General features: G+C 31.9%; 1 protein-coding gene across 27 annotated transcripts in view; it reads right to left on the bottom strand.

Moving 5' to 3' along the window:
• Positions 1-14,968, bottom strand: part of LOC106878725 (potassium channel subfamily T member 2) — a 668,752-nt gene that overhangs the window by 78,619 nt on the left and 575,165 nt on the right. For all 27 annotated transcript variants that reach the window (XM_089357587.1, XM_089357572.1, XM_089357576.1 and 24 more), the window contains 9 exons: positions 10,500-10,636; positions 9,948-10,011; positions 9,553-9,661; positions 8,568-8,676; positions 7,889-8,038; positions 6,748-6,989; positions 4,539-4,809; positions 3,220-3,325; positions 2,763-2,935 (listed from right to left, as the gene is read on the bottom strand). In XM_089357587.1, the coding sequence (XP_089213713.1) occupies positions 2,763-2,935; positions 3,220-3,325; positions 4,539-4,809; positions 6,748-6,989; positions 7,889-8,038; positions 8,568-8,676; positions 9,553-9,661; positions 9,948-10,011; positions 10,500-10,636 (1,361 nt within the window). The remainder of the gene's footprint in view (positions 1-2,762; positions 2,936-3,219; positions 3,326-4,538; positions 4,810-6,747; positions 6,990-7,888; positions 8,039-8,567; positions 8,677-9,552; positions 9,662-9,947; positions 10,012-10,499; positions 10,637-14,968) is intronic.

Raw genomic sequence — 14,968 nt, 5'->3', positions numbered from 1 at the left:
TATTATTATCATTATTACAGTGGTGAGCTGGCAGAATCATTAACATGTTTATTGGTGTTTCATCTGGGTTTTTACCTTCTGATTTTAAAATTTCACAGAGGTAAACTTACCTCCAAAATTACAAGCCTTGTGCCTTTGGAGTTGAATCAACCAGCTTTACTCTAAGTCAAAATTTCAAGCATTTATCCTATCATCAGACCAGTATATTAAATGCCTATAGATATTTACTACCTTTACTCTCTTAATGAAAATATTATCTGGATCAAATTTATCTTTCATCATACTGTGGTCAATATTGGGGTAAATATAACTGATTGTATGCACCTCCAATATATGTAGTCTTGTATCTGTTTCAGAAATCATTGCTATTACTATTACTGACATAGTCAACTTTATTGTTTAACCCTTCAAGAGATAAAATAAGTACCAATAATGTACTGAAGTAATTCAAATGACTGCAACCACATTCATTTTCATACAAAAATATAGCTTTGTGCTAATGTAAAAATAATCATTATGATATTGGAGAATGTAGGGAATAGTTTAATAAGAAACACAAGGAGTGAAGACTCCAAAGTTTCAGGCTCCTATCCTTCATCTTAGAGTGAGAAGAGAGAGGGAAAGAGATGTCAATTTGATTGCAAGTTATATAGTTTTGTTGGGAATGCAGAGTTTTAGAAATTTCTCAATAAGACTTTTAAAAAGTGAAGTTTTATTCAAGAATGAAAGTCATGCAACAATTCATCTTTTTTTTCCCCAGATTAAACCAGCTCACAGCAGACATGCTAAGAATTATTGGGTAGGAGTAAGAAGGATGAAAAATTAGATCTTTAAGGATTATGTTTGGGTTTCATTTGGAGTTTGTGAGAGTTTGGTAACAATAAAAACAGTGAAAATGTGGACCACTCTTGGTAATTTGCCATTGATCAGAGTTTGGTGGCAAAAAAAACAAAACAATAATCTCTGACTTACAACTGATATACAAATGATCCTGACATTTCCCTGTAGTAGATTCTATATCAAATTAGGAAAAACAGATGAAAAACTAATATTAGGTTCTGCTGTATTACATGTGATTTCAGTTAAAATAGATTTTTAATGGACAACATTTTTGTTTATTATTTACATGAAATTCTAGATTCTAATATCAATAAAAATGTTTATATATTAGTATCACTGTTATGTTGGCATTATAAAACATGTTGTTTATCAGCGTTAATTTTGAAAGGGTTTATATTGAAAAAAGAAAAGTATGTTAAAACACTGGAGCCATACACTATATATGATATATATGGAAAGTTTAAGTTTGTCAACATACAAGCAATCTTATATATTTATGATATCTTAAACAGAGAAATGTCTGCACGGAAAAAAATATTGTGTGATTGTTTATTTAGAACGTCTAATCAAAGAATAATTACAGGAAATTTTTTCTAACAGAAAAAAAAAAATTTACTCATAATTTATATGAAAAATGTGAAACATCATCATCATCATCATCATCGTTTAACGTCCGCCTTCCATGCTAGCATGGGTTGGACGATTTGACTGAGGACTGGTGAAACTGGATGGCAACACCAGGCTCCAATCTAATTTGGCAGAGTTTCTACAACTGGATGCCCTTCCTAACACCAACCACTCAGAGAGTGTAGTGGGTGCTTTTACGTGTCACCCGCACGAAAACGGCCACGCTCGAAATGGTGTCTTTTATGTGCCACCTGCACAAGCTGTATATCAATTTTTATTATATAAGAAATACAAGTTACTATGCAAGAGAAACTAATTAGGTGTCTTACCATTTATGATAAATGTTTTCTTTCTTGTCTTTATGCTTTGAGGCAGTTTTTAAAATACATAATTCCAATATTAACCAACATATAATTTTCAGCATATTTTTCAACTTGAAATGCATATTTAAACCAGAGGTGTCAAATTTGATTAGCTTTTTGGGCTGGATTGTAGATCTTGTGGGTTGGACAGGGACAATTAGGGCAAAGAAAATGGATAAAGGTTTCAACATAAATTATAACAACTTTATTGATAATAAAGAAAGGAAAGAATATGAAGTGTTAGCAAAATTATGCACACAGATGTGTGGGAAAAACTAATCCACACAGTATGTAAAAATATATACAGTCCTACTAAGTAAAGTGGAAATCAAGAAAGAAATTATTGAAATGGATGTATACAGTTCCTGAAAAAAAAATCAATGCTCGTAAGAAAGCTTGCATCATTTCATTATAAAACCTTTTAATACAGCTCATATCACTATATAAAAATGTACATAAATTTGAAATTAAAATAAGTATAGACAAAGTGAAGGGGTAATATGACACACCATTTAACATATGATTTTATGAGTTTCATTTTATTAGTGGAGATTATGAAAGATATTTTAAGATGCACTGATTTGACAAGTCAAAACCAGTATTATAATATTTTACAGAATATTTTAAAATGAAGACAATTTAGGGTAATTTTTTTAATGAAATTGAACTAAGGACCAAACTAAACATTGCTACAGGCCTGATCAAGCCTGCAGGTTGTATATTTGACACCCCTGTTTTAAATAATGAAGCAAAATAAAAATCAATTATTCATCAAACAAAAAGATTATCTTGTACCACTTTAACACTGTATATAATGAAATTATTATATTCACTGTTTTAATATCCCTCTTGACAATTAAGGAAAAAAATTGTAACAGATTTTATACATTTCTATTTATGTTACAAAAACATTAAAAAATTATGAATACTTACTTTTTTTCCAAAAGCAATACTATTGGGTTGAGAGTGTGTTTAGGACGAGCATGAGATCGGAGAGGCACAATAAAGTTGTACAAACCATTACTAGCATTATCAGCAGCTATAATAATTGCACGATTTGGCCAGTTGTAATCTTTTGCATTGTTATAACTACAATGCTCACATGTCTATATTAAATAAAATTATATTAAAATAATAGTTAAAGAATTTTAGGCAATTTATGATATTAAACATGAATTTAAAAAGGTATTTTTTAATAGTCATAAATTGTGGGATAATAGTAATGAAAAACGAACAATCCATTAAAGAAATATGTAAACATTTAGGATAAACTTAGCTGAAATTGACACTTTTTTTAGTAAATTATCTTATTAATTTGGGAATATCCAAAAATATGTTAAATAAAAACAAATTAAATAAGTGAACATGAATCATTAAAATTTGATATTACCGTAGCTAACTGCAAACAACAAAGTGGCCGTTTTTCTCTTAGAAGGTGACATAAAGTGGGACTTGTACCAATATATGGTGTAACTGGAGGGAATCCTCGAATGTAACTGAAGAGTAAAATAGATAATTTTAAAATATATTTTTTAAGAATCTATAATTTAATAGCTGATGAGTATTATTTTTATAATCTATTTAACTTTATAAAACTGTATGTATTTATGTATAATATAGTTTAGAATTAGAAAGTAACATCTGATTATACAAATGATTATGGAATATAAAGAGAGGAAAATTCATTTTCTGTTGAAAATGCTACTTCAAAATTATATATCAAATTTGACAAAATAATGGTTTTAAATTTTCGTAGAGGACCAGCAGTTTTTAAGGGGAAGGGGAAGTCAATTATATCAACACCAGTACTTGACAGGTAGTTATTTTAGTGACCCCAAAAATAATGAAGAACAAAAGTTTGATGAAAACTGTTTTGCATTTCATGGTAGTTAAGTAAGGAGTCTGAATGCTCTAGTCATTAAATTTTGAAATCCTCTCTTTTACTCTTTTACTTGTTTCAGTCATTTGACTGCGGCCATGCTAGAGCACCGCCTTTAGTCAAGCAAATCGACCCCAGGACTTATTCTTTGTAAGCCTAGTACTTATTTTATCGGTCTGTTTTGCTGAACCGCTAAGTTACAGGGACATAAACACACCACCATCGGTTGTCAAGCGATGTTGGGGGGGGGGGAAACACAGACACACAAACATATACACACACATACATACATACATATATATATATATATATATATACATATATATGACAGGCTTCTTTCAGTTTCCGTCTACCAAATCCACTCACAAGGCTTTGGTCGGCCTGAGGCTATAGTAGAAGACACTTGCCCAAGATGTCATGCAATGGGAATGAACCCGGAACCATCTGGTTGGTAAGCAAGCTACTTACCACACAGCCACTCCTGCGCACAATTTGATTATATATAAAATGATTTTACGATTTTAGTTAAAACAGTAATTTTGTGTATTTTATTTGAAACTGTTAAACATATCTGAGATGTATGTTGTGTCAAGACATTGTCCTTAGTAAATTCAGTCTGTGATACTATTTTATATTTCATTTTGAGCCACTCTAGCATTCCTAATGATCTTGGACAAGTAAAAGATATCACACATGCTTATTTTACTTTCATAGAAAGTAGACATTTGCTGCATCTCCTAAGGTAATTATTGAAAATGTTTTTTGTTGATATTTGTTCTTTATATATATGTATATGAATTTCATTCACATTAATTTAACATATTACTTACTCTAAGTGTATACTATTACTCCAGTTACCATCTGTCTGTTCACTTTCTGAATAATCTGTTTCTTCTGAATCAGTGTCGGAGTCCCCCATCCTTAGATGAATATTGATGGAATCAAGCACGGCAGGAACTGGAGCAATGCTTGGCCGTTTTTGAAGACTTTGGATATTTAATTCTTTTGGTAAGTCTAATGGTGATCGTTTACTGTCTTGTCGGTTTAAACAGGACCTTGGAGAGTTGACTTTTGTATGTTGTAGTTCTAATGCAACAGTACCTAAATATGTAAGAAAAAATTATTTTAAACCATTGTCTCATTTAAGAAAAGCAATGATAATTAGAAATGACTGGCAGCTGAGGATAAAGATTTGGCACATAAGACATATAAATGTACATAGTAACAGAAGCATATCTACTTTCAAGTAACTTTGAAGAATTTAAGCACTTCTATAACTGAAAAGTTTGGGATGATAGATAACATAACCTTTATTTTGTACTTGTTTAAGTCTTTGAACTACAACCATGCTGGAATGGCCCTTGAAGGGTTTTAGCCATATAAATCAATCCCAGTATTTATATATTAAGTCTGGCACTATCAGTCTCTTTTGCTGAACTGCTAGGTAATGGGAATGCAAACAAAACAACACTAGTAATCAAGCAGGGGGAGGGGGCGTACACACACACACACACACATAGCTTTGGTCAGCCTGGGGCTATATTAGAAGACACTTGCCCCCAAAGTGCTATGTGGTGGGAGTAAACCCAAAACCATGTGGTTAGGAAGCAAACTTCTTACCACACAGCTATGCCTGCATCTGCTTAATTTAAGAAAGCCTAGAAAAATCTAATTCTTTAACGGTCAATATAACAACAGGTTTGAACCTGACTCGATGTCTCTAATTTTTTTTGTCTTATTTATATTCTGTACAGAATTTAGTCTTTTCTGTAATATAAAACAGCTTGTAGATACTTTGTATTTACATATTCTAAGGAATACTAAAAGTAAAAAGTAGAAAATGAAACAAGTTATTGTTGTTAAAGATCTTGTGGAACACTTCCATATTTGCAATATTTATCAGCTGATTAGAAGAAGTGGAAAAATTAGCATTAATAAGTATTGCCAAAGTCGAAAAGCTACTTTCTCTTTATTCTATTATAAAAGAAATTCTTACTGTGAGTGTATGTGTGTGCATGTGTGTATGCTTATGTGTGTATATACATGTGTGTGTATGCATGTGTATATGTATGCAACTGTGACAGTATGCCTATGGCAGGCAAAAAAGGATTCAGCAGGATAGAACAATTCCTTGATATTATTTAGAAGTAGTTTACTGACTCTGGAAGAAAGAAAACTTATTAACAACCCAGTCAAATTTATAAAAAAAAACATTTACATTTATTCTTCCATGATTGCATGCATATGTTTCTGTTGGAAAAATTCTTTTTAAATAGAGGAATTTCCTGTAGCAAATAAGTCAATTACGAAGTAAAAACAAAACATTTATATTATATCTTGAAAACTGCAGCGAGTTGTTACATAACTAAAATACCTAAGTTACAGAAGTAATGTTCTAATGTTGGTAATCAATCAATCTGTATCTACACACACACACACACACACACACACACACACACACACACATTGTAAACAAACTTATAAGTGCCACATGTATCAGTATTCTCCATAAATAAAGGAATTTGTGAATGCAAGATAACTGTGAAGACAGCTTAGAAAATCAGGCAAATACTCTTTAGAAAATGCAAACAGTGGCCAGAGAGCCTTCACAAAGATTGATCGATTGATCGATCGGTCCATATATATATATCTGGCTGTAAAACAATTTCTCAGTCGTATATTTATTTAACCCATGCTAGCAAGGAAAAACAGATGTTAAATATATACATGTGTATATATAATGTCTGTTTTTCCATGCTAGTATGAGATAAATGAATATATAATTGAGGCATTGTTTTACAGCTAGATGTCCTTCTTACTGCTAGCCCATACCAGCTTTTCCAATAAGGGGTCTTTTATTTCAAATAGCTTCAAATTTGCAGACTCAGTTGACAATTAGTTGACTGAGGAAATATCAACAACATCAACACTTGTCGCTCAGAGATTTTCAGAGAAGTGCAAATTTAAACAAAACCACAAATGTGTTTGTATTGATGTGTGATTGTATAGCAGAGAGAAAAAGATAAAATATATACTAACCTACACTTGCAATCATACTCGCCACTCTGGAAGCCTGTTCTGCCCCTTGAGGGAGACGAGCTTTATCTCCTTTTGGATCCTCTTGATTTGGATGTGCAAGAATAAAAGCAGAATTTTCTTCTTTTGTAATATTCATGTAGAAACAAATGTCAGAACTTCTCATGATATGTCTTGGTCCTGGATTTAATTGGATGGTTGAGTTATGAATATCCTGCTGAATTCCAACAAGACTTACTCCGTATCTATTATGAAAGAACATAGACAAATAATTCTTAATATACTGACATCATAATATATGTAGAGTGTATAAATATACACACAATCTGAATCAAATACTTTCTTTGTCAACCAATGTTTGCACCTGTTTTAAGTTAGACAAGCTGAGATATGTTGTATCTGGAAAGTCTTCACATTCTATCTTTCTTCTTCATACTATGCTCTTATAGAAAAAAATGATTAAGGCAAAAGAGTACAAAGTATATTAAAATGGGGAATGCATTATTAGCATTTAAAACTTGAATGCACAGGAATTTTTTTTCACTGAAGTTTGAATGGCTGAGTGAAGAGCTTTGGAAGTTTGAATTATACTGACTTTGTTTCTTCAAGTATCTATAATATATTCATATTGATTGTGTTAATTTTCAATTAGTTTTCCCTTGGTAAATCAATATCTAAAATATATTCTTTTATAGATATTAAAACTGAAGAAAAACCTTCATAAGCAACACACTAATAACTTCTAAACAATACCATATACTATTTCTTATCACAACACAAAACTTAGAAAATCTTATATCAGTAAAATTATCACTTCATAGAAGATTAAAGACCACATCATTTGAAAAATTACTGAAACTATACTTTAGAACATTCTGCTTTCAACAAGATACTTAAAGAGAATGCTTTCTCTATGGGTGACGATTTTTGTTTAATTTCTTAATTTTTACATTTATGCATGTACTAATATATTTCTAATTTTATTTCACATTTGGCTTGAGAAATTTCATCTTAATCTAAAATCTTCAGTGAAATTCCAATTCTAAGGATTTAAGCTATTTGTAAAGTGCACAACAAAAATATTAAGTTCTGCATAGAAAAAAGTCACATGATGATTTTAGACAAAATACTATAACACACTTACTTTCGATGAGCATGGAAGGAAGCAAAAGTGAAACTTTTGCCTTCATATTCTCCAAAGAATTTGCTGTCCCCAAGTTTTATATGATATATTTCATTTCCTGATCCCCTACCATAAAGACGATGCCAATCAGCATTTGAAGTTTGTCCTTCTCTGAAATATATAAAAATATTTATAAGCTAAAATAACATTAAGATGAAAACTAATAAAAGAAAAGTGATAGAAATACTGAAAATATATTAAGAATAATTGATTCAGTAAATTAACAGAAAGCCAGACAATTCTTATTTATTGCTTTGCACAACATGTCATTAACAAAAGGCAACTTTGTTATTCTTAGCAAAATTATATAGTGTCAAGGGCAATTGATATATGATATAAAGAAAGAAATCACAAGCAGAATTTGCTCTTGTTTTAATTTGCTACGTCAGAACAGCACTGAATCAAAGGAGAATAAATTACAATGGTTCATCTTCATAATAGGTAGGTGAAGTGTACCACCAAGATTTTAATGTTGGTACAAGAGAGACAGAGGGAGAAGATACACAACTTAAACAATTTACATAGTAAATCTCTGTGAGATAAAAGCTGGCAATCAGTGTAATTTTATGTGGAATTCATTACAAAGTTATCAAATTTAAAATAAACAGAAATTGGTATAGTAAATAAAAACATTTCTTACAATCCTCGAGATGTATGTAATAAGAGGGTCACAAATGTTGATGTCCCTGGACAAAGGCAGTTATTGGCAAGAAGAGCATATTTGAATTCGTCTTCACAAACAATGTGTTCTGAAATGGTAAATTGAACATTTAGTGACATCTTTTTTATTTTAGTTATAAAAAATATATAGTCAGTTAGTAAACTGAAAACAAGACACAGTTATTACATATAGAGAGCACATAAACCTAATTCCTCTCAACTCATAACAATACATAGTTACAGTAATCACAAACTTTAAAATACTAAACCTCACAATCTCTGAAAATGTTTTCTAATCAATACACATCTATAACAAGGTCATAATTGTATGCAACAACTAAACTTCTTTAGGCAATAAAATATGTTAACTTTGAATTGTTACTGACTTTAAACAAGGCACAGCAGTGCATCATACTAGAGTATTGCTTAGACAATCCTGATTTTATCTGACTGATTGATAAACTTCACTCACCAACAGACTATAAGCACCATCTCACTGACATATCATACCTTCTCTGTATCTTCTGCCAATACTACAATGAATCTTGTTCTTCTGAAGTAGTAAACTGTGCATCACCTCTGCTCAAATCCTACCTGATGCATTATTATTCATTTTATGTCTCTACCCACTAAAGCTGTACTAAATACTCAACCCTTAATTTCTCAAACTGTAACTCATTCCACACTGCTTGCCTTTTTGAAGAGAAATTGAAACTGATGCCAACTATACTGAGTTCACTAATCTGGTCGGTCTGTAAATGCTATGGCAAAACCTATCTCATGCAGAGTAAATATGATTTCAAAAAATTGTAGAGCAAAACAATGAAATCTGATCTCAACAAAGAAGTGGGTTTGTATTTGAAATGATAAAAGAGAGAGGAAAGTCAAAAGCACTTCAACTGAAGATACATGCTTCATATAAAAATACAAGTTTATTTAGCAGTGATGAAGTAAAAGCTACTTACCGGCAAATTTAACATGGAATTTATTTTCAGGTCGGAAAATCTGGACATATAAAGGACATAATGGTGCAAAATCTTTAACTGCCCATGATCTAAGAATTGTGTGTTGATCCTGAATAAAAAGGAACAAAACTAATAAGAAAAGTGTAGTACAAAATATTTCATATGAAAATTCCCCAAAATATAAGTATTTTATAAAAGAAACGCGTTTGCTTTAAACTCTGGTAATCAAGCTTAACATTATCAAATTATAATTCCATGTAAATAAAAATGAAAGTTTATTTTTTTTTAAATGGCTAAATATAAAAGAATTTTAATATCGAGTGAAATAAACAGTGTCAAATATCTAGAGTAATGTTAATTTTATGTTAACATTGAAAAAGAAAAAAAAAACTTACAGCAGCATTTTTATCTGCATAGTTCCGTGCAGCCAATATCATACAGGCCTCAGCATCTTGCATTCTGAATGAAAATATAAAAGTTGTTTATTCAAAAACAGTGATCTCTCTCTCTATCTCTCTCTCTCTCTCTCTCTCTCTCTCTCATGATAAATGTATACAGACCAGTATTTTAACCTAAGGCTGTTTTAAGTGTGTATATTAATTTAATTCCAACTTGGCTAGCTTTCACACAAATCAGTAAATGCTTTGTTTACACGTTTCTATATCAGAGCAGGTATTTTTCAGCTTAACTCAGAATATTGTTGATATTTGTCACTAAGAAGAATAAACTAGGCCAAAACATTATGCCTGGTGATCAACCAGTGTTCAGAGTGAAACCCAGTGTTTTTAACACATAAATTTCTCTGAGTGGTTTCTCTGAGATAAAATATTACACCTGATTCTATTTTACATTTGTATACATATAAATGTTATATTGGTATTCTAATCTCAAGTTGTTTTAAGTGCATATATTAATTTATGGAGAAAGAAAGAAAGAAAACAACACACCTGCACCTAGCAAGATCAGAATCTTTTAAAGCTGATCCCTGGATGTAGATGACTCTTTGTGCCCATAAAGGTACTTGTAACAGCATCTTCATTGTTGGGTCTAATTCACATGGTGATAATAGCACTACAAAGTAATCCTGAGAAAATATAAAATATTTCATTTCTTAATGAATGGGAGAAATAAAGTTTGTTGAATCTTTATGCAATTTTTAGGTATAACATTTTTAGAATTAATTTTTCAAACAAAAAAAAAAAACAGATATAGAAAGAAAAAAAAGAAAAGAAAAATAATGAAAAATGTAGATTTTATGTTCATTATAAAATAAAATTTTTCAATTCTCAGAGACATTTTTGCAAATAAATATTATCTGACTTATTATTGTCTTTTTTAATGTAGCTTAAAATCACATTTATATTTAATTCCCTGTAGCCATTGTATAAAATATTTAAATGACTGTGTTCAAATTTACTGTTTCAAGCACTTGACTAAAAAACAACAATGAAAAAATTTATTTGCGATATTATTTTTATGTTTCCAAAACCTATTAAAACACAAGAATATCACTACCTAAGGCAACTTAATTTTCCAAGCTATACTTGAAGATGAGGAACAAAATTTTATGTCACCAAGATGGTTTATCAGTTTTACAATGATTACAATGAATTGTACAACTTTGTGATATCTATTTAAAACTAGGTAAATAATTAACTCTGCCTCTGATAATCAACAAAATTGGATGGGAATCAATATATTTTACAGAAACTTAAATCAAAAGTAGCTGTTTAGAAGAATTCATTAGATTTATATATGCCCCAGGAAAACTTAGAAACCTGTTTGTTATATATTCTTTATTATGTGCATATAAATTTAATATATATCATTATCATTAGCATAATTTTAACATTCATTTTTCCATCCTTGTACAGGTCAGACAAAATTCAATAGGGTGGATTTTCTTTGGCCAGATGCTTTTCTAGTCAATCTTCACTTGTTTCCAAGCAAAATATTATTTCCTCTAGTTCTTCAAACATTGCATGAGTTGGGTATGTTTTCAGAGAAGAATGCAAATAAATGACTCGACTTATATAGCATTTGCTTACAATTAGTAGCAATGTCATGACACAAACATATGTACACACACACATACACAACAGGCTCCTTTCAGTTTCCATCTACCAAATCCACTTACAAGGCACAGTAAGACTGAACTTGAAACCATGTGTTTGTGAAGTAAATGTCTTAACTATAAACTGATGTCTGCATCTAGGTATATGCCTGCTGTATATATACATGTGAGTGTGTGTGTGCGCACGTGCACGCATGTGTGCATCAGATGATGCCTTTATATAATGAGTGCTCTTTACACCAGCTACTCCTCCATTTAAGGCACTTGCTACAGGAATACTCTCAAAGAAAATCCATTTATTTACAATATTTCAAAACTCTCTATTTCATTTCACAATGAGAAAAATTTCAAAAGCTCTAAAGTTATAAAGAAAAAAAAATGTACTTTTAGCCAGTTTCTTGAACTCTATTCCAGATTTATTTCATTCATCACTTTGATGAAGAAGAGTCAGTGTCTATTAACCATTTCCAACTCTTGTATATTGGGAGGTTAAGTAGTTGAAGAGAAAAAATAGCATGAAGTTAATTCACAAGAGATATAATTCTACAAATGAAAAACTGACCAAAGTATTTAATATGGAGCAATTGGAAGAGAAGATGAAGTTGTATTAACTAATGTCAAAGAGTCATAGAGTAGTTAATACAGAGAGATGAGTATGAAAACATGAATATTTAATTTTAGGGAAAAACCTTTTAATTAGTTAATAAGAACTAGTTAAAGTAGTAATTGAAAACAATGAATCTTAACAGTAAATTATCAAAGAGAAGCTTATATCATTTTAAAGAGAGTGACACACTGTTTTTCATAATTAGTAATATATAGAATAATAACTAATGGATTCCAGGAAACTTGGAAATATTGATATTCATGAAATATAGAGGAGATCAAGATCATCATCATCACCATCATCATTTAGTGTCTGTTTTCCATACTGCTATGGTTTGGATGGTATGACAGGAGTTGTAAACCAGGGGACTACACCAAGCTCCAGTGTCTGCTTTGGCATAGTTTCTATGGCTGGATACCCTTCCTAACACTGACCACTTTACAAAGTGATAGCAAAAAATGGTAGAACAATGGACAAAATATCTTATAATTGCATCCCCTTAGGTTCCAAGTTCAAATCATGCTCATAAACTAGTTTCAATCCTAGCATCTATGAAATACGTGCCAATCAAATTCTGGTCCATTCCAATAGACCACATGTTTTCCCCCAAAATGTATAGCCTAGTGCCAATGCCAAAAATCAATGCTTATAAAATTTATATTTAGAAATTTATCATTGTACTAAAAAATTGATTTTTTTCTCTATTATAGATTCTCTATAATTTTCTCTCTTTTTTTTAGTGAATTCTCATATTTGCAAATCATAATATAATCCTCAAAATAAGATAATGTAATATAATATGTTTTTCAAATACATGCTGACAACAGTATTTTTGCATGGAATTTTTGAAATATTTGCTTTTATCAGGAATATACTATTTTTTGTTTTATTCCGAACTCTAATCTCATTATATTTCTGAATGTGTATTCTTATTCTCTTCTCTTTTTATTTTGATTTCTACATGAAAAGAATATTCATTGTAACACAGACTCATTCCTTGTCAAGCATAGTATGTACATGTATAGTATGTATATGTGTTGTACTTATGAGAGAAGAAGAGAGTACTTAATATTAGCTGTAGTTGATTAGATTGAATCTCGAGATTTTAGTCTGTCCTAAAATATTGTCAAGTTAGACACATAAGGTTACAAAAGGTGGATATTCAACTTCCAACAAACATACACTCATATACTTTTCTCTTTCCATCAGGTAAATGGCCCTAGTCTATATGTAGGAAAGGAGTTGGAAGAACTTCCATTCACTGCACCCAGTGTAAACTATGGACACACAAGAGGTGCAATGGGACCATAGGTAGATTAACAGATAATGTCGTCTTTGTATGTGGCAGATGTGCAGGAACAATAAGCACTAAGAGCACATGGGACTTAGATTCTCTCAAATGCCCAGGAGGCTCTGTTGAGTTTGTAGATAGTTTCTGTTACCAAGGTGACCAAATTAGCAATAGTGGAAGATGTTCTGAAAGCATTGTTTCTTGAATAAGAATTGTGTGGCGGAAGTTCAGAGAGTTGTTACCTCTGTTGGCAACAAAAGGACTCTCTCTGAGTGAAAGGTAGACTATATGCAAACGGCTATACTCCATGGTAATGAGATATGGGCTCTGAATGCAGAAGACATGCGTCGACTGGAGAGAAATGAAGGTAGTATATTCTGTTGGATGTGCAACATCAATGCACATGTATGACAAAGTGCAAATGTATTGAGAAAAAAGTTGGGCATAAGAGGAATCAAATGTAGCATGCAAGAGAGAAAACTACATTGGTTTGGTGATGCATATAAATGAGGACAGCTGCATAAAGAAGTGCTGATCACTGAAAGTAGATGGTACCCACAGAAGAGGGAGACCCAGGAAGTTGTAGGATGAAGCAGTAAGGACTGATCTAAGGATGTTGGGCCTCATGGAGGAAATGACAATGGACTGAGATGTCTAGTGATATGAAGTTCTTGAGAAGACCTGCCCATATCAGCAAAACTGAGTTTTAGAAGTGCTGTGTGTCCCACCCACACTTAACAAGAAAATTTCTCACACACACTACCACAACAAATCAAACAACATCTCTTTGCTTCCTCACATTTCCACTTCATGCACTAGCCTTACCTCCAGCTCTCCAATTCTGTCCTCTTGGCCCTGTGTCACTGTATCATTGCTCTCCGCTAGCTTCCAGCCTGTGTGTTCCACTCACACCCTGTCTCACTGTATCATTGTTATCTGTGAGCCCACAACCTATATGTTCCACCCATACATAACAATAAAAATGTTTCACACACCCTACCCCAACAAACCAATCTAAATCTCCACATCTCTTCCATTCCTCACCTTTCCTCCTTCATACACTATGCTTAGCTCCCACTCCCCAATCCTGTCCTCACGGGCCCTGTTCCTCTGTATCATTGCTATCCAGTAGCCCCTTCCCCTGACTTTATATACATCCAGGTTTTCACCACTCACTACCCCACTCCACATTCTTTAATCATGCTTTCTTCATAATATCCTGCTATTTATATCATGGAGTTTGAACCTCAAGGCACTTGCCATCATCTATATCTCTCTCTTCCTTTACTCAACCATCCCATTTATATTCTGATCCTCATCCCTTGTGAGTATGTCTGGCACTTTGCCACCATCTTGTTGTCTGCCATCTGTTGTCTCCCACTCTCTCTCTCTCCTTTTCCTGCACTTCTCTCAGGTTGGGTAACTATGCATTTCCTTTGTAGCA

This window comes from Octopus bimaculoides, chromosome 1 (assembly GCF_046866305.1).
Source record: "Octopus bimaculoides isolate indiv1 chromosome 1, ASM4686630v1, whole genome shotgun sequence".
Lineage (NCBI taxonomy): Eukaryota > Metazoa > Mollusca > Cephalopoda > Octopoda > Octopodidae > Octopus > Octopus bimaculoides.
This window is presented reverse-complemented; position numbering and strand designations above follow the sequence as displayed.